Source organism: Dryobates pubescens, chromosome 4 (assembly GCF_014839835.1).
Source record: "Dryobates pubescens isolate bDryPub1 chromosome 4, bDryPub1.pri, whole genome shotgun sequence".
NCBI lineage: Eukaryota > Metazoa > Chordata > Aves > Piciformes > Picidae > Dryobates > Dryobates pubescens.
Genome location: NC_071615.1, coordinates 9,286,946 through 9,313,304, shown reverse-complemented (window position 1 = coordinate 9,313,304; position 26,359 = coordinate 9,286,946). Strand labels below are relative to the sequence as shown.

At 43.8% G+C, this 26,359-nt stretch overlaps 1 protein-coding gene across 1 annotated transcript in view; it reads left to right on the top strand.

Moving 5' to 3' along the window:
* The first annotated feature begins 924 nt into the window (after window positions 1-924).
* The window catches only part of LOC104299414 (multidrug resistance-associated protein 1), a 51,632-nt gene continuing 26,197 nt past the window's right edge, over window positions 925-26,359 (top strand). The window contains exons 1-11 of the mRNA XM_054180433.1: window positions 925-1,049; window positions 14,114-14,290; window positions 15,053-15,163; window positions 16,467-16,604; window positions 17,710-17,835; window positions 21,595-21,656; window positions 22,490-22,621; window positions 23,628-23,855; window positions 24,495-24,672; window positions 25,391-25,552; window positions 26,205-26,297. Of these exons, the coding sequence (XP_054036408.1) occupies window positions 1,002-1,049; window positions 14,114-14,290; window positions 15,053-15,163; window positions 16,467-16,604; window positions 17,710-17,835; window positions 21,595-21,656; window positions 22,490-22,621; window positions 23,628-23,855; window positions 24,495-24,672; window positions 25,391-25,552; window positions 26,205-26,297 (1,455 nt within the window). The 5' untranslated portion in view covers window positions 925-1,001. The remainder of the gene's footprint in view (window positions 1,050-14,113; window positions 14,291-15,052; window positions 15,164-16,466; window positions 16,605-17,709; window positions 17,836-21,594; window positions 21,657-22,489; window positions 22,622-23,627; window positions 23,856-24,494; window positions 24,673-25,390; window positions 25,553-26,204; window positions 26,298-26,359) is intronic.

Here is a 26,359-nt window from a genome sequence, read left to right as displayed (position 1 = left end):
CCATCAGATGGGCAGCCTGGACACCACTAAACATCAGTACATCTCTGAAACTGCAGTGAAGGCGTGCAGTGGGTAAAGAAGTACTCTGTGATGAGGCTTTTTTTCTAGGTGTGATGCTTGCTTTTCAGTTATGTTAGACAAATGAGACCTGTCGGCTTTGTCCATTACTGCAATTGCTCTGGGTGAAGAGGTCACCATGAGACACAGCCAAACGCAAAGACAGAGGCTGTGCAGCTCTTTCAACTAGTACATTTTGGGATGCAAACTTGGTTGTGGACGAAGTTATTTTGGTTCAGTTCATGCTAGTCAGCCTGAACTAGTTCAGGACTTCAAAACCAGTTTAACTGGTTCGTGTTGAAAAGTGAAATACTCGAAGGTGAGTCAGGCTTTCACTGTGGCCTTCCCCAGGGACGATGCCGTGACCGTCCAGCAGGCAGGGTGCCCGCAGGACGTGGAGGTTCCTCTCCACGTGGGCTGCGTGGGGTCGCGGTGCTAAAGCGCCAGAGCAGTGTCACGGGGAGGGGAGTGCCATGCTGTCAACCAGGTCGGCAGCCAGGTGCGGCTAGGAGAGTTCGAGCATTGCTTGGCTGCTGGTGGCAACCGACACGGGTAGGGAGACGAGGCGGTGGCTCACCGAGGGGCAACGCTTCCGCCCTGCTTCCGTTGGCGGGGGTCGGGAGGTCTCTGTTGAGCAAAACACGGCTTAGGCTCCAGGCCAGGTCGCAGCCTCCTGGGGCCATCCTCCGCCGCACGCGTGTGGGCGACTGCTCCCCGACCGACGCCGCCCGAGGTGCGCGGCGTAAGGCCGCTTGCCCCCTCCCCCGCCGAGGCGGGGCTGCGCGGCGCCGCCGGGGATAGGCATCCCCGTGACCGCGGAGCCAATCAGGGCGCTGCGCTGGCGCTGCCGGCGCGTCTCCGCCTGCTGCTGCCCGTGCACGGAGAGGTGCGGAGAGGGAAGCGCAGCGCTGCCGCGGGAGTCCGCGGTCCCCTCGCCGCGCTCCATGGGGATCGAGAGCTTCTGCAGCGTGGACGCCTACGAGCCCTTCTGGGTGAGCGGCGGGATGGAGCGGCGGGGTCTAGGCTCGGAGACGGCGGCGGGTGTTGGCACTGAGGGATGGCGGCGAGCCGGGTGGGACGGGGATGGTCGTGGGCCGCCGGCCCATGCAGAGCCCGCGGGGGCCGCGCCCGGCAGCGGCAGTCTCCCCTGCCGGCGCTCGCCTTGGTCAAGGCGTGGGGGCTACGGCTCGCCCCAAGCCCATGGCCGTCTGCGTGCGGGAGCAGCGGCGCGCAGTGGCTCTGGGCTGGGCGGAGGGGCCGGGCCCCGGCGGGGGCTCGCTGCGCTCCGGCTGCGTGCTGTGTCCTCGCGCTCTGGTCGCGGACCGGGAGCTGGTGCCTCGTGTCGGGGGCTTCCGGCCGGGAAGGGCTTGAACGGGGGAACCGGTGAGCGAGCGCTTAGCTGGGAGAGTGGAAACGAGTTCCCGAGGACGGAGCGGTGGCTGCGTCTACGTTACTCGGGGCTGCGCGGCTAACGGTGGCTGAGCGCTGCCGTCGCCGTGAGCAGCAGTGTGCTGTGCTGGTAAGGAGGCCGAAATAAGCTCTCTGGAGGCGAGCCGCTGCGCTGCCTGTTTGCATAGCAGTTTTCACTTTTCCGTAACGAAGAGCGGGGAGTGCAGCCCGCGGTGGGGGAACCGCGACCCTCCCTGCAGAGTTGAGTGGTGTGGACACGCTGCAGCCTGGGGCTCCTCTGCAGAGGCCCGCCGGTGCTGGCGGCAGTGAGGCCCCGGGGAGGGCAGTGAAGATTTTTCTGAGGATGGAGCAGGTTGCATGGAGAAGGAGGATATGTGGAGGAAGGCAGAAGAGAGATGGAAGTTAGGGGGAAAAAACATAAGTGTAAGCCAATGAAAGTAACATAAGAGTATGTGGGAAACTATTTTCTTAGGGTGTACAAAAGCTTGCATATTCATTGGATATTTGCCATGTACTATTGAGCTAATGAACTGCCTTACTAGTAAAATAAACCAGCTGTCTCAACAAGTGCCATTATCCTGTTTGTCTGAAGAGCCATTAAGATATTACTCAGTATATGTTAAAAATCATTAAGACTTTAACCTTTTCCAGTGATCAAAAGTGACTTTTTAACCTGCTTTTATGTTGCTCATGTGCATGTCTCTTCTCAGATAATTTTCAGGTTTCTCAGAACTGACTAAATTGTTGTCAATGTATTTTTTTTTCTCTCTCTCTCCTAGAATGAGCCTTTTTATTTGAAGAGCTTTAGAGATTACATTTCAGAATTCAGTTTCTGGGAAGATGACTTTAGGGAAAAGTAGTTTTGTGAAAAAGTTGCCACCCCTTTGAGCTGTGGAACTGAAACATCAGGTAGAAGTGAGAACTGCACTTGGGATGTTGGAAACAACTAGTTTGTATAGGATTGATGATGGCAGATTCTTTTATTATGAATAACTTTGTCATTCTTGTTATATTACAGACATTTCTGGTATTTGTAGTGTATCTTGACTACTCCATGCATTTTTATTTTTTCACCAGTTGCACTGGTTCCCAAGAATATAGATGGCTTTGTGATTTGTCATCCTTCTCCCAATCACGTGGAGTCTGCCTTTCATTTCTTCCAGCTAAAGATCCTGTGGGTGTGGTTGTTTGATTTCTGGATTCTTCTAATCCTGCAAAAGAACAATTGTGAATTCCACTTGCTGAAAGATGTGTCTGTAAAAACCTTCCTTACCAAACTTGCCCTCATAATCAACACTGTATCTGCTTTGTCTTGCACTGTTCCCAGTAGTGAAGAGGGCAGTAATGCAAGTTTTGGTGTTGAAGGAAACTGGCTGCTTCAGTTTCTGGTATCTCCATTGTTGGTGCTATTTAAGGCTGAAGTTCTAATGGATTTGCAGAAAATGCTTATGTATATGCAGTGTTTGCTGGGCTTCTACACATCACCTGTATGCACGCTGCTGTTCTTCCTGTCTTGCGGGCTGCACTCTTCTGCTTCTCAGAGCTGGGTGATAGGTAGATACACTAGTGCATGCTCATGGTGAACTATATAACCACATAGCTGAAGCCTTGGTGGAGGAGCTGCAGCATTTCCTAGCTCTTGGTAAACTCAGCTTCAAGAGATGCTTTTTTTTTTTTTGTCAAGGGTGATGTTGAGTTTGGGGCAATTCAGTTTTAAATTGTGGGGAAGAGTTTGCATGTTGAAAAGACCTAGTGGTCCCTTAAAGACTGTATGTTAATCTTCTTAAGCTTTTCTGGCCAGGATTTTTCTTGTTTGCACACCCAAGGAATGTTGTCGAAAGTTCTTGTCTGAGAATTAAACAGATTGGTTTTATTTAATGGTTAGTTTGAAAGGTCAATGGCCTAAGGAAGATTGGTATCTTCATGCTTTTCCCCTCACTGTTTAATCTATCTCTGTGCCCCCACTTAGCACACTAACTCCACTGCAGTCAAATTTGCTTGCAGACCCTAACCATTTCTATCTTCTTTTGAACCTGACTCTTTTTGGAAGGGTACAGTTTCATCCTTGTTTTCTCTAGCATCACTGTGTATCTCAGAATGAGTGTCCCATCCGTAAGGTAAAGAAAAGTACAGCTGCATAAGATAGATTTAATATTTACTAATAGCTGATGATGACAGTAAAAGCTTTAACAACCATCTAGGGGTAATACTTTGTGCTACTTTCATTATTTGCATTTCACTTTTAGTTTAGGGGTCTATTTAAGCTGGAAAATTTTTTAGTGCCCTGACACAAAGCTGAGATGGCTTTTCCAGAATATCAGTAGTGTATGAGTGCAGTCAGTAGTATATGAGTGCCGTTGACCTTGCTTCAACCCTAGCATGCACCAAAAAAAAAGAAGAAAAAAAGGTAAAGTGGGGTGAGAAGCTGCTATTTTAGATAAGCAGGAGTACTGAGGCAGATGCAGAACTTACTGTACCCTTTGGCCTGCTGCCCTGCCATCTGGACATCTAGACCGGTGGTCTAGGTGCAGTTACATTTGGAACTAGTGCGGTTTTCCTTTCTTCTGAATAAAGTTTTGGGATAGTTTTGGTTTTCCAAAGCTTGTAAACTACACAGTGTCACGTTTGGAGAAGTCTGTTTGTGGTGGGAGGTTGAGAATTCTTTGTGACGCTGAATTTTCAAGACTAATCCCCAGTAGGGCTTTTGTGAAAAACTAGGAGATGTGAAAGAAGAAAGTTCGTTCACACTAAGTTCCTTAAAGTCACTCCCCATGTTTTCTACCAGGTTTTACAGGAAGCTTTGATTAGAGGATGCCTGTGAATCAAACAGGGTCTGAAACTTTTGAAATTCTTGCTTATGCTTAAGGGAATATGAGAGAAGTGGCTTTTATGTACATAAGCTTCTATCATGTCCTTCACCAGCAGAGACATTGTTTTATAAAATCAATTTAGATAGAAGGTACCTCTCATCTCAGTGGGAACTTAGTCAAATTTGTTTCCCATGTTTTTCTAGTTGGGGTTTTGATTGTTGAGGAAGGATTGAAAGCAAGTAATTCCCTTAATTTCTAGGGGGAAACCAAGTTTTCTTCTCTGTTCTGTTTTGAAAACTGGAGTCCTATAATGACTCGAGCTGCATCTGCCTGTGTACACCCAGGCCTGTTTCTGTCCTGTTGGTGCTGAAAGCTTTTGTCGAGCCCCTTCTCTGCTAGTAAAGAAATGGCATCCAAATGCTGCTCCAGGCTTAGCATTCTTTCATATGCAACCAAACAGGAGATAAATAGAACAGATGAGAAAAGGTAAGACAGAACCTCGCACACAATTCAGGGACTGATTAGGTGGGACTGGGCTCAGGTTCCTGTGCTGTTTTGTAGACTTCTCTCTGAAGCTTTCAGGGATGTTTTGTCTGCCTTAAACGTATTTTCTTCAGTGTTTGACCGAAGACCTTGTTTTGTATTTGGGTTGACATTGGTGAAGGTAGGGGAGATCCACCAGCCTCTTTCAGCTGGTTCTGGACATGTTAGGGTCTTCTAAGACTATAATAAGGCTTGTTTGGGTTTTATTAAGAAATAAATAAATATTTATTATAGTGATGAGCTGCCATTTGTGAAGGGATACTATGTTATGTAAACAGCTGCTATGCTTACATTGTTTATGGGCACCTTGGAGCCCTGGTACCTCTCCTGAAATAGACTGCTGACAGAAACCCAGACTTTATGTAAGGAGTAATTTCACGTTCTAAGCTCTGTGGTTTATGCTTTCCTGCATTAGAAAAGCAGTAAATTAGCATGTATCTTGGAACCCTGCAGCTTTTTGCAGTGTGAAATAGGTCTTTAGTGCTTCTTCATTGTGTTAGTGGCAGAGCCAGTTTGAGGTGCTCAGAGAGTGTTGCTGAGTGAGCTTGATCAAAGTTGAGAGTTTCGATTTTTCCCTTGGTTGTAAATGTCTATGAACATATTTGTGACCAGAGTTTAAAAGGGCAGGCAGATCAGAAAATGACTTATTTGCTGGTGTGGGAAGGTTGGGCAGCATTTGGAACAGGAGCAGCAGTAGCAGGGTGTTAAACAGAAAAACTTTTGCACAAGGCGGTGCCTTAACAGCTGGTTGTCTGATTCTCATGGCTTGGCTGCTGCTGGATTTTTTAGTGATGAGAGCCAGAGGTTGGTTTGTCAGTCTTCTCTCATTTAAGCCTGTAAAAGAATTTTGTTAGACATGTGAACGAGTGTCTAAATGTGCTTAGAGATTGAACTTATATTAGAAATTAAACTTTTCTTGATCCAGAATAGGCCAGTTCAGGGAAAATGAAGCCTGATAGTCTGTTGTTGATGGGGATTTTCATAACAGGTGAGCTGTCATTTTACAGCTGTCACTGCAAGAGTGTTCAGAACAGCTAAACAGGGAAGAACCCCCAGCACAATGCTGAATAACTTGTGCTGTTCTGTGCAATTACAGTGCAGTTTACACTGAAGCACTCTGCTATACTGGGACTACTTGAAGGTTAACCCGGGTTGCGCTGGAGTCATTCTGGGTCACATCTCTGAAAAGCCTGCTGCTGGGTACTGACCTTTTGCTTACTTTTAATAGAGTCAGAATTCCCTGCATTACTGTTTTCTCACTGTTTGCGTCTGTGGTAGCTGTGGATACGGTTTGTCCCCACTGAAGCTGTTATCTTGGTCCCTTTGCAAGACTGTTGCCCAGGTGTGTTCAGACTTTTCGCTGTGGTTTGACCTTAGAATGCAGGCTGTTGCAAAGGCGCAAAAAGGAAATGAAAGCACAGCAGAGTGCAGAAGTGGTGTCTGTAGAAAGAGGCTGAACATTTGTTTCTGCAAGTGCTGATGTAATCTGTCTCACGCTTCCGGCACACACACAAAAATGGGTGTAGTTCATTGTTTTTTAGTCTTGGATTACAGAGATCAGCCCTTGTAAACTCCACAGCTGCAGGTGCTCCTTTCTCTGGCAACTTGTTAGCACCAGCCTCTTACTTTAGGCTAAGGGGAAACTAAGGCAAACTGTTGAGTTGTTCTCTTGTCATTTTACTCACAGTGCTGTCTGTAACAAAAGACTTTGGTAAACAGAAGGAAATCTCAGTGTTGGGGTTTTGGACAAGGGGGTGTTGTTGAGAACTCAAGTCTTGCTAAATCCATTTCTAATAGAAAACATTCTGATAAATTAAGGATGTTTTCCTGTCATTAGAAACACTTACTGGTATTCTTTCCCCATAATCTTATTTTTATCAATGATTTAAAAATATTAAGACTCCTGTTTATTATGTTTGTGGTTTTTTTTAATGTTCACCCCTTTGCTCTAACACTTATTTTGTGATGATGTTATGAGACTGTGAGGACAAAACTTAGATTTCAGAATTACTTGAATACAAAGGAAAAAGTGTGTGTGGGGGGCATGGTCTCTTCCCTTATCTGAGGTCTTGATTTGAATATGGCATGCTGGAAGTCTTGCTTCTAAGTGATGCAAGGCTTTTTATTCAGACACATCAGAATCTTAATTGGAGATCTGTATGTTTTGAACTTTGTCTGCTTTACATTTTCCTTGCTTCCCTGGCTGCTGCTAGCATCTCAACCGATAAACTTTGGATTTAATGGCAGTTGTTTTGTTCCATTCATGGTTTTATAAGGAAGAATGTTTTGCTTTGTGACCATTTGGTGAACTCCCCACCCCCAAGACTCTAGTATGAAGTATAAGATGATCCTCAACTGCATGGTAGGTTGAGTTCTCCTGTGGTAGTAATTACCCACCCCCAACCCCTAAGCTGTTGATTCTGTGAGTGAACACGATCTCCATGAGAATTGGAAATCTGAATCTATTTTTTACATCCCACTGTGCTAATTGGCATTAACATTTCTTATTTCACCTTTGTGGCAGCAGAACAACAAAAAGGCAGAAACTTTCTGCTCTTACAGGGTTGTTACTGGCCTGAAGAAATGCCTGAGAACTTTGTGGGTATATGAGCAACTGTCCTCAGATGTGACCGTGAAGGGAGGAGCTGAAGTCTCTCCACAAATCGGCAGTCTGGCACACTCTGTTCATTTGTTCCACTGTTTGTGGTAAATGACACAGTTCTGTTCAGGAGCATAAATCTGTCATTTCTCCTTGCAGAAGTGGTTTTTAGAGTCTGGGAATGGAAGCAAGTATCTGGTTGTGGGGATTTTACTTTTCAGTTGAATCCCACTTGTGTGTTCTAAAAATGAAACAATCGCTCCTGCCTCTCTTTCATTAAGCATAGGAAGGAGCTGTTGGAAAGATACTGCTGTAAAATCTGTACTTTAAATTCTTCTACTTTGTGTTTGCATAGTGCACCCTTAGGTGATACAGTAAACTAATAAAGCACTAATTTCACATAGCTAGCATAGGACTTCAAAGGAATTCCCATTGTGTTGAAAGCTGTCCTTCAGTGCAGTGTGAGCTGACTTTGTGTGTGTCACAGCAAAGGTACCATTCATAGAATGAATCATGGAATGGTCCAGGCTTGAAGGGACCTCCAAAGGTCATCTAGTCTGACCTCCCCACATTCAGCAGGGGTATCCCCAACTGGACCAGGCTGCCCAGGAACTTGTCGAGCCTCACCCCGAGTATCTCCAGGGAAGGGGCCTCAACCACCTCCCTGGGCAACCTGTGCAGCGTTCCACTACTCTCATAGTAAAGAACTTGTTCCTTACATACATTCCACCTGTGCATTCTGCACTCACTTCATCTGCACCAACAGCTCTGGTGTGTCACGGGGAGATCCCTGCATTTGGGTGACCTTGTTCATTGAGAAAAAAGGCTAAAGGAAATAAAGCTTCATCTAAGGTGGAAAGGTGTGTTTGTCCTTGCAGGTTATGCTTCCTTCATCTGGAATTGATTCTAGAGCCACTGGATTCTTTAGTGCAAGCAGTACCTTTCCAAAATCATTTCAATGGACTATGCACAGTATGTTTAAGTGGGAAGTTTGCAGTGGTTGCTCAGAGTCATGTACTCGAGTTAGTGCCTTGCTTGCCACTGTTAGAGGTGGTGTTGCCTGCTGCTTGTTTCTGTGAGTGTTGCTGAGCAGATGGGAGCTGCAGGAGAGTGATTCTGCTGCCTTTTTTGTGTGTGAATTCTGGAGTATTTCTCTTGTATGAATTTCTTTTGCTTTTTGTCAACCAGTCACCTCTTGTGATTTAGCCTGAACAGGGCAAGTGTTATGCTGGTGAAGATGGTGTAGTAGTATGCTTGTTACAGGCTCTGTTCTATGTATGTTCTTAGAGAAATGGTGAGCCTCAGTGTGTGTTTCATGAACTGACTTCAGAACATGAATGGCAGAGTAATGATGCTATATTTGCTCTGTTTGGAGAATGTGATCTCAGTCTGTCTTCAAAATTTGTAAAGCTCAATTGAATGGGGAATTAAAAAAAAAAAAAAAGGGTAGATTCAAATTGGATATTAGGAAGAAGTTCTTCACCATGAGGGTGGTGAGACACTGGAGCAGGTTGCCCAGGGAGGCAATAGAAGCCCTGTCCCTGGAGGTTTTTAAGGCTCTGGGCAACCTGGTCTAATGTGAGGTGTCCCTGCCCACGGCAGGGGGGTTGGAACTAGATGATCCTTGAGGTCCTTTCCAACCCTGACAATTCTATGATTCTATGAATGAAACTTACTTGGCAAGATGAGTAACTTCAGAGAGCTCTTTTAAGGTCATCACTTGAAAACAGACCTCCTAGCCTACTGCAAAGTCTGGATCAATTTGTAGTTAATTGTTTTCCTTAATTCTCAGTGTGGTCAAGAGTGTCATTTTTTACTGTTGTGTTTTATGGAGAGTGGTGGTATTTAAGACTTACAAAGCAAGGGCAGTGTTCCTTTGAGACATCCTTAAAGGGAGAGGTCCATTTCTGCTCCCCAAACCTTGTGTTGTCCACTGATGCTAGTAGCTCATCTGAAGCTGTAGGCTCATCCAGATTAGGCAAATCTCTGCTCTGGGAAGAGGCAGGCAGGAAATTTGCTGTCTTGGATTGTGTGGACTACAGGCTGATGGTCTCAGCATCTGAGGCAGAATGGTTGAGTCAGCTCCTGGGTTTGTAGGTGCTACACTGGGGAGCTTCTTAATGCAGTATCTAGAGCTGCCAGATGGTGAGACTTCCCATTCCAACAAGAAAGCTATAATGGCATTATAATAGAAGTTGTCAGCTGCAGTTGCAGTGTTAGTGCCTGAGAGTGCTAATTACTTGCAATCTAGTAGCAGTAAGCATTCCAGGAAGTGAAAAAATATTTCATGTGCTGTTAGGAAAATAAGGTTGAGGAACCATATCATGGTATGACAAAGGAAGTGGTTCTTCTGTGGGTGATATCAAAGTAGTAGGTACACAATGATGCAGTGTCAAACTCCACTTGAAGGAGTAAGTGTTGGCTGTGGTATTAAGATTCCAGTGGGGTTTTGTAATTCCATTTTTTACGTAGGTGTGTGGCAATGTTTAAGCTGGTTCACGCAGGTAGGTTTAACAGCATGCTTGGCAGCCTGCATCTCCAGCACACTTGTGCACAGCAGGCATGAAACTGAGCAGTTCTGGTCTCTCCATTTGTGCCAGCCAGAATGTTAAAATATGCTGGGGGTCAAGCAGTGTGATTGATGTGAGAGCAGGCGAAGGCTGGCTGCTCCCTTCACAGCCTTCCTGGCTGCCAGGGGAGAGCTAGCCAGCCTCAGGGTCCAGGGTCAAAGACTTGTTCCTCAGGTCAAGCACACTGGAGGCATGCAACTGCCTTGCAGTCAGCATAACTGACCTTTCATGGTGCAACTTTGTCTCATGGTCCTGTTGCCAAGGTTTTTATCTTCCTGTTACTGATGTTTTAGATGGGAATTAACAGGGTTCTTTGTTTTCCTCAGTTAAAGGACTGTTAAAGAGCTGGCTTACCTGTGAATAGATCTGTGTGATTCTATGGAACATGAAACAGCTTTTCTGCTGCTCTTGGAAAGAGAGGGTTTCACTTCTAATATGTTAGGAAGCTTTTTTGTACCATAAAAGAAAATGTGCTTTTGGGCACAGAAACTGTGGACTGGTTGGTTTTCTTCTTATTTTTTTTCAGCCACAGTGCTGGTAGTGGAAATGAAAACTGAGAACTAGGTCAGATAAATTTAAAATGCCCATTTGCCATTTTAGGAAACATTCCAAATGTCCAGGGATTTTAAAAGTATAAACCCCCCACGAAACCAAACCCAACCTGAAACTATTTAACATCAGTGATGTGGTGGTTCTCAACCAGACTAAAACTCTCCTACTGTGTACCAGGAAAGGAACAAGGATCACACAAATTCTTCTCTTGTGGGTTTCTGCAGTCATATCTTCAATGAAGGGCTGCTTCCAGATGAGACAATCTGCCAGCTACACACCTAGCCCTTTTTTTCCTTCTTCATGCCAGGAGGCTGGTGGTTTGTGCAGGCTTTCAGTGGATCCTTGGATCTCTGTCATTTGATGTTCCCTTTCAAAGTAGAAAGGTTAGCTTGATCAGTCAGAATGAAAACTGTCGTTAGTGTGAAAATGGCGCAACTTAGGGCTTTACTAGAACTTGCTGGAATACTGTGTCTAGAACTTGAGTCAGAAAAGATGTCATTATTGTGCTAACCACTTAATGCAAAGGTCTGCTTCCATGAATGCTTCTACATTGATCTGTAAATAAGTTTGGTTTGTGCTGAAAAATCCTACAGCTCTGAAACTGAGTTTAAAGTGAAGGAGAAGTGTGTGCTCTAAACTGGCAGGGCTTGCCTGGGCTTGTGTGACAGAGCAGTGACTGAATGCTTGTTTGTTTCGTGGGGAGGGTGCCACGTTTTCCACCCACTGCTGAAGCTCATGGAGCTATGGGATTCTCCATGCAGAGCTTAGGTCATGCCTTTCTTCTGTAGTGGGTTGACTTCCTCCTGGCTTTGCCCTCTGAGAGCATTAACATCTCAGTTCAGACTGGAGCCAGCTTCTGATGTGACCTCCTGAGTGTCCTCTGTCCTGCTTGTTGGTTTGCTTAAGAGCAGTCAAGTACCTTTTGGACAGGCGTCAACTGGGAAGTGTGCTCCAGTGGCTGATGGGCACTCTGGCCAGGCTGCAGGGAGCCTACAACTTGACTTTTGTGTACCTAGTGGAAAGGTGTCTTGTGAGGACATCGGATGCTCAGCAGCATTTGCCTTACGGCTCTAATCCTGTCTGGGCTACTGCCATGTGTAGTCATAACCTTAGAGAACTGCTCCTAGGGAATGAGTAGGAAAAAATACCACCATGTCTCTCTCTTCATGCTTGCTTTCCTTGCCTTTTGCCATCTGAAATGACTGTAAAAAGGGGTTTCTGCACCTCCCCTACGTGTAACTGTTTCTCCTGCTGTAGCTGTTAAATCCTAGCAGTAATCTTACACAAAACTGCCCATTTCTCCCCACTTGCCATTCTTAATCCTTGAGTACCATTGCACTGTACCCCCTGCCTGCCTGCAGAAACACTTCCAGGTAACTTGCCAACCTGCAGTCTTTCATTTGACTCTTACATGTGTTCAGAATGTGCTCTAGCCAATATGCATAGCAGCCATGCATGCAGCGCCTTTGTTTAGCCACCTGGCTGTGCATCACCAGCTTTGTCCTTTCTGGTGATTGCCTGATTCGCTTTGCAGCAAACATTTGGAAAACCCTGGAAAGGAGACAGTCACTTTCTTAAGCAGTGTGTGGGTCTCCAGAAGTGTACTCAGTAAATGATGTCAGTGCTCTTGTTTGTTTGTAAAGCTGATTACATCCTGTCAGTGCGCTTGTGTAATCACATTAACCATCTGAATTTGTGAATTGTAAACTGTTCTGCAGAGTCATGAGACTTTTTCTTGGCTGTTGTGCTGCAGCAGAGCATCTGGGACTTAGAAAGCCAAACCCATTTGAGCAGCAGCTGAATGTAAGGATGACTCAGCTGAATGTCTGATGATGATCTGCAGCCAGGGGACTTAACAAGCGTGTGGTTTGTCTACAGTGTCTGGCTGCCCCAGCCTTCTCACCAACAGCTTACCTGACTCCTCTGCAGGTGCACTGAAACACAGCTGGGCGTTTTTATGCTTTACCAGTGTTAATTTCCTTGAACTAGCTGTATAAAGTGTGGAGATGTATGTATGTATTTCTTCATGGTTAAACTGGCACATAAGAAAAGATAGGAAGTGAGAAGAACTTTAAGACTGCTGTGGAATTAGTGGAGAAAAATAACAGATGTGCCCCCTGTACATACTCTTGTATCTAACTCAGAAAGAAGTCCTAGATACTGACAGAAACTGAGAGGGAAGTAGGGAAGGAAATGTTTTCATGTATACATTTTCAAAAGAAGTTTGTAGTTGTTTGTTTTTTCTCTCTCCAAAAACAAACAAAAAAAAAGAGCCAACTGAATCAAGCACCAAAAAGCCTACAACCCCTCCCTCTGCCCTCCAAAAGAAGCCAACAAAAAACCTCTCAGAACATCTTAATATGGAATGCTCAGATTCAAGGGGGAATGTGTTCTGCGATTAAAATAATGTCTGGTTAGCCTCAAATTGAAATGTTTGCAGCTTTTATCTGCTTAGATCTATTTTCCTCTCTTTGTAATTACATTTGAAGCTGTTTAATCAGTGGAATATGAAGCAAATAATGATCAAAGTGTGGTGATTCTGGACAGTGGGATCTGTTTCCAGCTTTGATGTTGAAATAGAAGGTTTAGATGCTCCAACTCCTTTTGGTTCTGTCTCCTCATCTATAAAATGTGAACAATGGCACTTACTTCTGTGACCAGCTCAGGCTTTTATTGAGGAGAAGGATTACTGACTGCCATTATGTCCCAGTAGTGGCACTGGTATTCTGTGCAGTTGGAAATGGTGCAACTGGAAAAAATGCTTTGCAGCTGAAAAATGACACTAGTTAACGAGCCTTTGGGCATAGGACTGCTGCTCTGGGCTGTGTGGCTTTAACACTGAAGCCTATGAGCTATGCTTTGGCTATCAAATATTGCTATGCATCTGCAGCAGTGATCCCTGTATTGTGTCATTCTGCTGGAGGGTCAGAAACCTACAGCACTTCACTGAAGTGTCCCTTGCTATAGCTTTACAGCAGACTCAGTAGTTTTAAGGTAAAATTGCCCTTCAAGAGATTTCCCTAACTTGCCTGGGGGCTGTGAGACTACTTCATAAATAGTGAAGTGATGTTGTCTTGTGGTGTTCACTTTTACTGTGTGCCAAATAATGTTTCCACACTGACTTGGCAATGCAATATGTATTTATACATAGGTAGACAGTGGTTAGAGTGGCATTCTCATGTTCATTTTCTGCACTGGTAGTGATATTCCATGTCATAATGGGAGAGAGCTGGCATTCTCATACTAGTTTTCCACAACAGTAATGTGAAAATCCTTGATTAATACTGTTTAAGATTCCAATAAGTACTTTTCAAGGTATTCCATTTGAGTGAGTTATGTTGTGGCAGTGGTGTGCAACCAACAGAAGTGACAGTTGTCTTCTGAATGTTTAGAATTCCTGAGCTACAAAAAATGCAGTAAAATCAGATACATCACAGAATGGAGACAGTTTAATACAAGTGTAGCTGCACCAGAAAAGGTACAGGAAGAAGCAGGCAGTGGCCATTTCTTCTTTCAAATACCAGAGTTCATTATTTTCTTCTTCTTTAACTTGTCCTATTTTCTCTTCCCAGGACTGGAACCTGACATGGCACACAGAAAATCCAGACTTCACCCCATGCTTTCAGAACACAGTCCTGGTGTGGATCCCTTGCATTTACCTATGGGTCTGCTTCCCTGTGTACTACGTGTACCTTCGCTGCCATGACAGGGGGTACATACAAATGTCAAACCTCAACAAAGCCAAGACGGTAAGGTGGCTTTTCAGTTGCATCTTGCTAAGCTTACCTGCACGTTTGAATCTGTTTTCAGGTGTGTTTTAGCACACTGTTTTTGTTGAGCATCAATGCACGCTTCAGCTGTAACTTACTTGTTCTGCTTGTGTTTGATTTCCAAGCCTTGTGTATTTCAGTTGCCCTTTTATCAGTAGGCTTTATGAAATACACTCTGACAAAAAAGCATGTGAATCCTTGGTAACACCAGTTGGTGAAGACTTCTTAAGGCAACTCAATCTCGAGGCTGTTGCTGCAGTAATAAAAGAACTTTATTATCCTGTCAGCTTCATAAGTTACATGGCACAGATTTCTAGAAACGCTGCAGGTGTTCTCCTTGTACTGTGAGACAGGCAGTTAATGTGTTCTTAATCCCCCCTGCAGAATAAGTGAAACATTTTAAGGACTCTAATAGCATGGAGTATTGGAGAGCTTTTGTCTCTGCAATCTGTTACTCAGGAGCGAGGTACACGAGCTTCTTTGTGTTTCATAATACACTGAATTATGTGGTATTAAAAATGAGTAAACATTTTTCTTCCAGTGGGGGGATCCAATAGGTAAAGGCAAATTACTCTTCTATAGGTAAAGGCAAATGATTCTTCTCTTGTGTGTGTTGTGGAATTGCTCAAAAGAGAAGGTCAGATTACGATGACTCCTAATGCATAGCAGCTGGTGTCCATGTGTAGATTGTGCTGCCCAATCTCTGTAAACTGGAGTGTGAAATACTCTTCTGTATTGCAGGCTTTGGGCCTAATGCTGTGGCTGGTCTGCTGGGCAGACGTTTTCTACTCTTTCTGGGAAAGAAGTCAAAACATTTTCCTGGTTAGCCCTACAGTGCTGGGTATAACAATGGTGAGTCCTGCTGCTGTGGCTTTTGCTCATGCAAACCCTTAGGCAGTAACACACGTCTTAGCCTTATTTGCTGCTGTAATTCCTTAAGCTGCAACCTTCACATGCAGACTTCATCTGCAGTTGCTCTGTGAAACTCTGACTCAGGATTGTCTGCTTTCTTTATTAAAAGGTAGGAAGCCCTCCCAGCCCAGCTGTGCTCTGTGTGTTGCATCTCAACACACAAGCTGGTGCTGGTTGTCCTGCTTTGTTTTGCTAGGCTAAAGGTATTTAATTCATTTAATGGCCTGACTAAAGCGTGGGTGGAGAAGTCAAACTGAGAGAACTGACTAAACCTAGTTAATATAAACCACACTAAACTTGGTAAAAGTCAGCTGAAGGCATGTTGAGTATCTCTGACAAACTCCTTGTCTGTACCATTCTCTTAGTGCTTGTTTTCTTTGTTACACTTTCTAGCAGGGTGGAAAAATCTTCAGTGCCACCTGACGTACTTGTGTGTCCCCAGCTACCTCTTTCTGTCTAGATGCACAAGTATTGTCTGCTTTGGCACCAGAATCTCTGCATCTGCCTTATTATTCATTTATTGTCAGTTGCCTTATATTTATCACAGGCTTGGTACTTACTAAAGATGTTACTCAGGAAGGGGATGGGCAGCAACAACAAACCCAACAGTAACCACAATGATATAAAAAATCAAAACAAACCAGAGGAGCCAACAACTCTGAAACATACTGACAGGTGCAAAAGCTGTTAAGTGGTTTGTGGTCATTTGATAATGCAGTTGTCAAGCTTTTGTCAGGCTGATTGAAAATGCACATCTCGGCAGCCCAGTGAGATTACCAAGTCATAGCAGCTTCCTAAAAGACTCTGAAAACACACAAAACACAGAAATTGAGTCATATTTGGTCACTGTTGTTTGGCTTCATGACTTGTATGGAAAAAAAAAAAGTCTTTGTATATGAAAAGAAAAAATAGTCAGGAAACACTTGCAAAGTGTACAGTGTCACTGTACTGTAACTGCATTTGGTTTGTGATGTAGAGCCAGGAAGGTAAAAGCAGCCAAACAAATTTTGCCAGTGCTTTTGTGCATGTCGTCATTTACTTCTATGCAATATGTATTCCTCTTCTCTTTTTTTTGTCCACTTCTTATCCTTGCTGCTGCAGAGAACTTCCCATTTAAACATATTTTTGAATCACACTTAAAATGTCTGGCTGATAGAATGTCTGTGAGTTACTGTGTTTGAAGTGTTCGGTAAGCACACTTCAACACAGTTTGTAACTACATGTTTATTTTATTTGTCCACAGCTGATTGCCACATTTTTAATACAATATGAAAGAATAAAAGGAGTCCAGTCTTCAGGTGTAATGATGATTTTCTGGCTCATCTCATTGTCATGTGCCACGGTGGTTTTTAGATCCAAAATAATAGAGGCCTTAAATCCGGTAAGTGATTGCTAGCCTCATCCAGGTGAAAATAGTCCCAAATCCTGCAGGAGCAGAGGAGCTGCTTGCTGATGATGCCAGTCGAGGCAGTTAATGACCTGTTCAGCACACCTCTGTTCCTTGAGTTAAGAAAGCAAAACAAGCAAGACTTGATGGCTAGTGAAATTCATAGTGATCTGAACTGTAGCAAGAGCTGCCAAGGAAGTCCTGCCAGCTGCTGCAGAGGAGCTGTCTGCTAGAGCGCACTGGAAGTGTGCGATGTTTGACAGGAAGCTTCTGGGGGCTTACGTCTCCTTCTTCCTGTTGGCTGTGCAGCAAATGTCCTGGAGCACTTGCTGGTAGTGTTCATGGGGTCTGAGCTGCTGAGACAAGAGGAAAACGGGCACCTGAAATATTTTTATGTCCATCTGCGCTATAGTAAGGCCACCTCAAAGATGAGATTGGTTATGGAGCTGCCTAAAAGTGACTTATCACTTCTATTTCTTGGAGCACTAAAGCCGTGCTGTGAATTATGAGAACTTCCAGCCAACTTCTGTCTTTAGCTGTTGGAGTGGTATTTCACTGGTGGTGGGGTGTGTGTGTTCACCTGCCCCTGGTCTTTGATTTCTGTGGATTGTACTTTATGTATCAGTCCCAGTCTAAAAAATGAAACAACCTCTGGAAGTTGAGTACAGCACAAGCTGTAACCTAAATCTGGCTCCTCTAATTAGATTTCTATATGCATGCTAATTAACAGATTGGCTTTGAAAACTCTATCCTACCCAGTGCATGCATGCCTTACTCCTGTAAAGAATACCTTGACTTCAAATTGGGGCATTCTGCATTGGTGCAAAGTGTGTCTTAAAGTGAACTTCTCCATGGAAGAAGTTCATGCTTGTGTGTTCATGGCAGTGACTGGTCAAAAGTAAATGGTATCTTTCATCTGCTCCCCTCCTCTCTTTACCTCCTTTTCACCAAAATAGGCATTGACTTCAATTTGCATGTGTGTGGGTAGTGTGACAGTTTACAGAATTCACAGTAAGAAGCTGGTTTGTGTTTAAGAGTAACATGTTGTTTTAAAGAAATTCCTCAAGCCTTCTAACTGGAATGTTGCCTTCCTTTACAGGGTGCTAAAGTGGATGCTTTCCGTTATGTCACCTTCTGCATCTACTTCGTCCTGTTACTTGTGCAGCTCATCCTGTGCTGTTTTCCAGAACGACCACCTCTGTTTTCTGAAACAATAAATGATCCTGTAAGTGTTCAGTTTGTCCTGGCTGCTAGGCATTGTGCAGGCAGTACTCTGTACAATGCCAGTTTATCAGATGCCAAATCATTCAGTTCTTGTTAACTTGTTTGCCATGGACTGTTCTTTCTAACCTTTAGTTGGTGATGCAGATGAAGCCCACGAAATGCAAAACAGGGTGGGCTGCATTTAAGAGAGCAGAAATGCTGCTTCAGTCATTCCTGAATACTGTCCCTGAAGGTTAGGTCGGATGTGTTTATATTCAGTAGCACTTCCTGCAATTGGTAGGCACTATTGGGTTGAAGTGCTGCCTCCTAGTCATCTGGTAGCATTCAGCAGGCAGGAACGCTGAAGGATGTGTGTTCTCTTGAGGATCTACACCTGGAAAACTGCATTGGATGTCCATATTTACCTCTCTTGTGCCAAGCAAAACTTTAACCAGCTCAATTGCAGAAGCAGTTAATGTCAGAGGGTGGTCTGGATGTAGACATCAGTAGTATTTTTTTTTTTTGCTTAGGTTCTCAGCTCTAGGCTCTGGCTGTATGGCATGGATCTAAAGTGACACAGGGGGTGCTGCAGCTTTGTACTGCTTGCTTAGCTCCAGGCTAGACCCAAGTCACAGTGGAGTGACACCTGTCACTGCCTGGAGTTTGGGTCTTCCAAGTTGAGAAGTTCCAGTTCTATATTTTTTGATAAGATGTAGTTCTGATTTGATGGATGTTAGGTGGTACTGACTGATGAAGGAAGGTGTAAAATAAATGCGGACATTGAGACTCTTGAACGTGTCCAGAGAAGGGCAACGAGGCTGGGGAGAGGCCTCGAGCACAGCCCTGTGAGGAGAGGCTGAGGGATCTGGGGTTGTTTAGCCTGGAGAAGAGGAGGCTCAGGGGAGACCTTGTTGCTCTCTACAACTACCTGAAGGGAGGTTGTGGCCAGGTTGGGGTTGGTCTCTTCTCCCAGGCAACCAGCACCAGAACAAGAGGGCACAGTCTCAAGCTGTGCCAGGGGAAGTTTAGGCTGGAGGTGAGGAGAAAGTTCTTCACAGAGAGAGTTGTTAGCCATTGGAATGGGCTGCCCAGGGAGGTGATGGAGTTGCTGTCCCTGGAGGTGTTCAAGAGGGGATTGGACGTGGCACCAGGTGCCATGGTTTAGTAGTCATGAGCTGTTGGGTGACAGGTTGGACTTGATGATCTTTGAGGTCTTTTTCAACCTTATTGATTCTATGCTTCTAAACTGCGGAATAGGTCCCTAACCATTTGCACTTGCTGAATTCCACAATCACCTTCTCGGGTCTATCCAGTGTGCCAGCGTTACTCTGCATACCACTGGCAGACAGTCTGCATGCCTATGTCTGGAGGGAGGAGTATGCTGCTGAATCTGTGGATCCTCTTAATCTTTGGGTTCTTTTCATCTCATTCCGGGCACAAATGTATTTGACAGGATACTGTAGATTTAGGGAAACCTTTTCTGCTTTGATCATGGTTACAGTAATTACAAGGTGCTCTGAGACCACAGTGGTTTGTTTTTTGAGTATTTCTAGGAGTGCCTCTAGGAAATAATGAAGACTTTAAACCTTAACCTTCTTTTCTCCTGAGTGGTGTGTTTACTGAATGTTGCCATGGGGAAAGAACAAAGGAAGTCACATTAATCAGTCTTAAATTCTGCTTGGTTCCCTTCTGCCAAGCATTTCCAAACCAGAAATATTTGTAGATCTCGAGTAAAATTTTGTTATGGGTTTACTTAACCCAAAACACTACAGTGAAGTTTCAAAGATGTAGGTGCTGATGTGCATAGAATCAAACAATGTTTTGCCTCTTCTTTTCACTGTGATTACAATACAGAAGTCTGGATTTGTTACAACTTGACTTCATTCTGTCTCGCAGGACTGTCAGTAGGATTAATAGTTCTTTATGTGGTAACTATTTGATTTTATAAGAAATAGTATTATCTGTAATCTAATGTTTTAAACTTTTGCTTTAAAGTCCAGATTTTGGTAGCACAGGATCTAGTGGACTCTTTAGAGTTTCCACCTGAAATTAGATTTAGAAAGTGTAAAGGAAGAAAGCACTACAGCTCTTTATGGATAGTCCAGAATATTTTGAAATGTTGCTGAAGTTGAGAGGGTTTCCTCTGTTCACTGAAGAAGTCTGTCTGGTGACAATGTCAGGGTGGCTTAAAAGTACTGTCTCCCCCCCTGCTGTTTTCTCTTCTTGTTTTAACTTCTCTGAGTGTAAAATCTCTATCCCTTGATGGTGCTAGATTTGCTTGCAATCATTTTGTTGCAAGTGGTTAAGTGCTTTGGAAATGTGGAACCCTTATCCCTTTCCAAAAAAAGCATCTCTCATACCTGCTCTTAAAGTTCCCTACAAGGCTGCAGAAGCTTTGTGATGAAGAGGGAATGCAGGAGTCTGTTTTGCATAGCTTGATTGCAACACACTTGAAGAGAGCTAAGTGGGGAAGCCAGGCCATGTAAACATGGGTTGGAAAATGCACATCTTGGAAATGCTTGGCTCTGTTTTAATTGCAGCACTCTGATGATATTTGGGGATTTTTGTAGACAGAAATACCTCAGCTGCTCCAGTTACAGCTGGTGATAAAAACAGCAGGTTTTGTTCCCCTGGAGTGGCTGCTTTTAGCATTCTTTAGATGCTGTTCAGAGCAGTGAGAGAGGGAAGAGAAATCTGCACTGAAATTCTGCAAGTAGATTGCCTTAAATGCATTTGAAATGATTCCAGCCTTCCTGTCTGCTGTTTTCAACCAGCCGTATTAGGAGATGATAACTTGCTTGCTGTGCTGCCTGATGAGTAAGGTGCAGGGTTTTAGGGGCTGTTTTGGGATGCTTTCCTGGAGTTTACCACTTCTTATTTTTGTTTAACTTTGTGCATCTGTTTTGATGAAGTCGGAGCACTTACCTGCTAGAACAGGAGAGCTGAATTCTTCATTTATGGCTGGCTACCCCACGCACATATTTATGTTCTCCTATGGCTTTGCATTTGCTGCAGGCAGACAGTGATTGTGATGTCTGCAGAGACTCTGGCCTGCCCTGTCTTAGACGCAATAAGGTTGGAAAAGACCTCAAAGATCAAGTCCAACCTGTCACCCAAGACCTCATGGCTACTAAACCACAGCTTTAAGTGCCATGTCCCAGTGCCCTCTCTTAGAAAATTCCCTCAACTATTTGTTGTGTTGTTGATGTGGAGCGCTGCTTAATCTTGTGTCCCAAAGAGGAGTCTCAGGGGAAACCTTATTCCTGTCTACAACTACCTGAAGGGTGGTTGTAGCCAGGTGGGGGTTGGTCTCTTCTCCCAGGCAACCAGCACCAGAACAAGAGGACACAGTCTCAAGCTGCACCAGGGGAGGTTTAGGCTGGATGTTAGGAAGAAATTCTTCACAGAAAGAGTGATTGGCCATTGGGATGGGCTGCCCAGGGAGGTGGTGGAGTCACCATCACTGGAGGTGTTTAGGAAGAGACTGGATGGGGCACCTGGTGCCATGGTTTAGTTGATTAGATGGTGTTGGGTGATAGGTTGGATTTGATGATCTCAAAGGTCTTTTCCAACGTGGTTTATTCTATTCTAAATGCTCTGGTCTGCTGACAGCCTTGCAGTTGTGCTTGTGTTTTCTGACGAAGCTTTCAACAGCACAAATGACAAGTTTAGTAATGTGAAAAAATCCAATAAATAAAAGCATCTTTTCTGCCTGGTTTGTTTCTTCTGGCCCTGTATCACTCCTTCTGTATGTGGACTGTTTTCTTTTTCTCTCCTTTAGAACCCATGTCCAGAATTCAGTGCTTCTTTCCTCTCCAGAATCACATTCTGGTGGATTACTGGGTAAGATGAAGATAATGCATAAGGCACCAGTTAAATGTCAGTTGGCATTTTAGTGTCCTGCTTTCAGAGTTTAATAATTTTGGTGGTTGTGGCTGGCTGTTTTTTACATAGATTAAATTGATTCCTCCCACCCCCCATCTGATGAATCTTTTTACAGCCTCTGTAGGGTCTTTATTATGAATTTTGCCAGTATATATCTGGTGTGCTTTTGAAAGAATATAATAATAATAAAAAATATTTGGGAAATAGAAGCAGCTAGAAATTATCTGTGGTATTTGGAAATGAAGGCATTAAAACCTGTTAGCTGCCCTTGTCCAAGAGGGTTTTTGGTGGTGGTTTTTTTTGGTTAACTTAGCTGTAGTTATGCTGTACAATGTGATCACAACACATGTTCTTGTGAGTTAAAACACAGAGCCATGGAAAACTGTCTCGGTGTATAGTTGGCCTGAGTTCCAACAGAAAGCTAGATGAAAGGAATTGCTTTGTGAAATTAAAGGCTAATAAAGATTTTGTAATTTAGTAGACATGGTAATATTAATTGCCTGGCTGATTTTCAAATGAGATCACTTCACCCTTTCTTTTAAGTTCCCTGACATTTGAATTCAGTGGTATATTCTGGGTCCTTAAATGTTTTGATGTCTAATTCTCACAGTAAAGACAGGAGGATGTGTATTTCAGCATCCAGACCTGTGTTGCTGCAAGTACCAACTTGTGCATGCATTTTTGTGGAGAGTTGGCTCAGTTTTGGGGCTTGATACAAGTTATATATGTATTCATGCATACACACATCTCTAGTGTTCTTAACTATGTAGTGCTGATTCTTTCTGGCACAGGTTGATGATTCAGGGCTATCGGAGACCTTTGGAAGCCAAGGATTTGTGGTCATTAAATAAAGAGGACACATCAGAGGAGATAGTGCCAGGTTTGGCTAGAAACTGGGCAAAAGAGTGGGCAAAGACCAAGAGGTAAGTTCAGTTATCTTGGCTAGCAGTTCTTCCAAGATATGGAGGTTCAAAAGCTCAAGTTACTCAGCCTCTACTTAGAGGTGTTTCTCATTTGTTATCAACCCTGCTTTTGTAAGGCCCAAGTGGCAGCTCTGTATTTGCCCTCATGTGCATGGACCAAGCAGGGTGTTGAGTGTCTGCTTGATGATGAGCTGTGTCAAGTTTTGCCTTAGTCTGTCACAATCTGAAGCTGATGGTTGTTACTTTTGATGTGTGACCTTTCCCTGGGGAAGAAATATTTTCACATAATCAAACTTCAGTCCTGTAATTTAGGAGCTTGGGCTCCCTCTGTAGTTACTGAAGGCTCAGGAGGGCAGTTCAGGGTGTAAAAGTGAGCTGCTTATTTCTTTCCTTGGACTATATAGGGAGCCTGGGCACCCAAGCCAGCTGACTAAAATTAGACTGCATGCCTGCAGTTTCTATCCTACTTGCATCATCCCTTCCTGCAGCAAACAGAAGCACCCCTTTCATTGGAGGGGAATGGCTTGCTTGCTTCCACAGTGTGTTTTCACATGCAGCTCAGAAGGTCAGAAGTATGTAGCTTGTCATAAGCCAGACGCAGGAAATGAATCTGTGCAGCCCATTGAGGATGACTTGGCGTAAGTCTGACTGCAGCTCTGGTGGTGTAGTGAGGTCTTGCTTTTGATGAAAGTGCAGCCTACTGGACACTAGAAAAAGAGGGCATTTTTTAAAGTTTAGCACAGGTTACAGCCCTGTTCCTTAGGGCACACCTTTAGGAGAGATCCAGCAGGAATGTTTCCTGTTCCTACAAAGACTGTTTCTGAAGGGCCAATTTACTTAGCTAGGGTTGAGTGATTAAAACAATGTTTGACTGACAGAAAAATGCAGTTAAACTATTAAGAAGGGCAGTAAACAGCTCATGAGCATCTCATTTGTATACTGTGTACTTTTTCAGTTGGCTTTATGTTTGAATCAAGGCCACATATTATACCTGCTCTTGTTTCAGGCAACCGGTAAATATGTTGTACTCGTCCAAAAAGCCACCAAAACCGAGCGACTCAAGTGGTGATGTGACAGAAGAGGCTGAGGCTTTGATTATAAAACCATCTCAGAAGAGCTCTGAAGCATCCTTATTCAAGGTGTTATATAAAACCTTTGGACCATATTTTCTCATGAGCTTCCTGTTTAAAGCTGCACATGACCTCTTGATGTTTGCAGGCCCGGAAATTCTGAAGTAAGACCTAGATACATCATGATTGTATTAAAAGTATGCAGACAATTTACAAACACACTGCTTTGCTTTCAGCTATGGGGAAGAGTTGTCATGCAAATGGGAGACCATGGCCACAGATTGTTTTGCTCCATTGATTTTCAGTTTATCACTTTGTGCATTAAACAGTTGCCATTTTGTGTTCCTTTCCCACACTAGGAAGGTCAGGCATGAACACAATAAAAATAGTTGTAGAGTTTTTTAAATCTAACCTGTAATGATAGTGGGACTACAAGTCACAGTATGTGAAGCAACAAAGGGCTGAGGAGGTAGGCATTTTGTTGCTTTAAGGTGAGAAGCAGTAAATCAACTGTGAGCAGTTGTGTTTTAGCTGGAGGAAATAAGAGATTTGTGAGCTCCAGGGGAATGCTGTACATGTAAGGTATGTGATACTTGATGTTTTAAAGGAGCACATTGTTAGGATGGAGTGATGTGTGTTAGTGTAAAATCATCTCCAGTTTCTGAGGAGTTTGCTTGTGTTTAATTGTTTGGTACTTTGGGTACTTGCATGACACTTAGAATGTTTGGAAGAATCAAAGGTTGTAACCTTGGCATTTCATTTTGATTTGCACATCTCAAGAGAACTAATTCCTCTCTCCACAGATTGCTGATCAACTTTGTAAATAACAAAGCTGCCCCAAACTGGCAAGGCTACTTTTACACAGGGCTGCTGTTTGTTAGTGCCTGTCTTCAGACCCTGATTCTTCACCAGTATTTCCATATCTGCTTTGTAACTGGAATGAGGCTCAAAACAGCTATTGTGGGGGTAATTTACCGGAAGGTAGGTGTTTTCCTTGAAAGACACAATGCCTTTCAGGGACTGCAAAGGCATCTAAGTGTGAATAATTACAGTAATTAGACTCTGGTAGGTAGATTTCTCACTCTTAATAGAAATCAGAGAACTCTTATTAGAAATCTAATAGACAAATAAAAGCCTTTTAGAGCAATTTTCTGTCTTACTGGTTAAAAGTTCAGGCACCTTCTTTCTGCTGCCAATCAAGAAATGTTGCCTTATTTAGTCTGGGGATCTGAAAGTGCCTCAGTTTTTGCAAAAATTGATGTTTCTACATTTATAGTTTCATTTGGGACTTGGCAACATTGCCACCTCATCTTGAAATAAGCTGGAACATTTTGGAAGGCTATGGGCTGATGGCTCTGTGTGAGGAAAAATGGGTGACAAGTGAAAATTCCACACTGAAAAGAAACCCCCCAGCAAGCAAACAATAACCCCCAAGCAATAAAGCCACCAGCCCACTGTAACCCCAATTGCTTGTTGTCTTTAATTCTCTGTTAGTTTAAACTGAGCTTCTTGCTTCAAATTGCACAACTTAGGTGTTGTGAGGTGAACAGGGTAAACAGAGTATGAAATGGGAGAAGGATTGCTTCTTGTTCTGAAGGTGAAGTTCTGTAAAGCAGTTGAACTCTCTGGAGAAAATGCAAATAAGTGAGTCTTCCTTCATGTTGCCTTAGGGATTTTTTTATTTTTTGTCTGTACCTAGGCACTTGTTATCACAAATTCTGCTAGAAAGACTTCTACTGTGGGAGAGATTGTGAATCTAATGTCTGTGGATGCTCAGAGATTTATGGACTTGGCTACCTATATAAACATGATTTGGTCTGCACCTCTGCAGGTGATATTAGCACTGTACTTACTGTGGCAGGTCAGTATTGTGTCTTGTTTCCTGTTTGGAGTTTGGCAACTTGCTATACTCCTTCCCATGGTCATGAGTGCATCAGCTGGTGTTCACATCACTGGAGGGTTTAACACTGATTCTGTGGAGAAAATGCTGTTTGTTTGGAAGCCATGTAGAGCTGCTTCGGTCACTTAATTTGCACATCTGAGTGTATATGGGGAGGATGCAGAAGGCAGCTACTATCTTTGGGGGGACTGTAGGATCTGTAGTATCTCACTTGTCACTTGATTTAAAGAAAAGTGGTTGTGGTTCTGCACTGAGAGTCACCATGTGAGATGTTTGCTTTTTCTAGTCCAGAGAGTCACCAGGCTGACACTTCCTGATTCTCACTGTCAGTCAGAAATGTCATGAAATCCCCAAGGAGTTGGTCTGTATTTCAGAGCAGGCCATCCAGACAAACTGAAAACTATTAAGTGATCTCTGTATGCTTGCCCAGACAGATACAGATGTACAGTGATCTGGATCTGTGTCTCTGGGGCTAGAGACGGATGTTTCTTTCAAATCACTAAACATCACCCAAGTCCCTGCTTGATCCTTCTGTTCTTGAAAGGGGAAGAGGAGGTTGGAAAGCTATTTCAAAATGAGTTGAAAGAAATGTTTACAGTGACTTGCTTTTCAGAATTTAGGTCCTTCAGTGCTGGCAGGTGTGGCTGTCATGATCCTTCTGGTTCCAATAAATGCTGTGATGGCAATGAAGACAAAAACCTATCAGGTATGTGCATCAGTTTAAGAAACATGTTCTGTTCTTTGACTTGTTCCTGGGGTTTGTCCTTT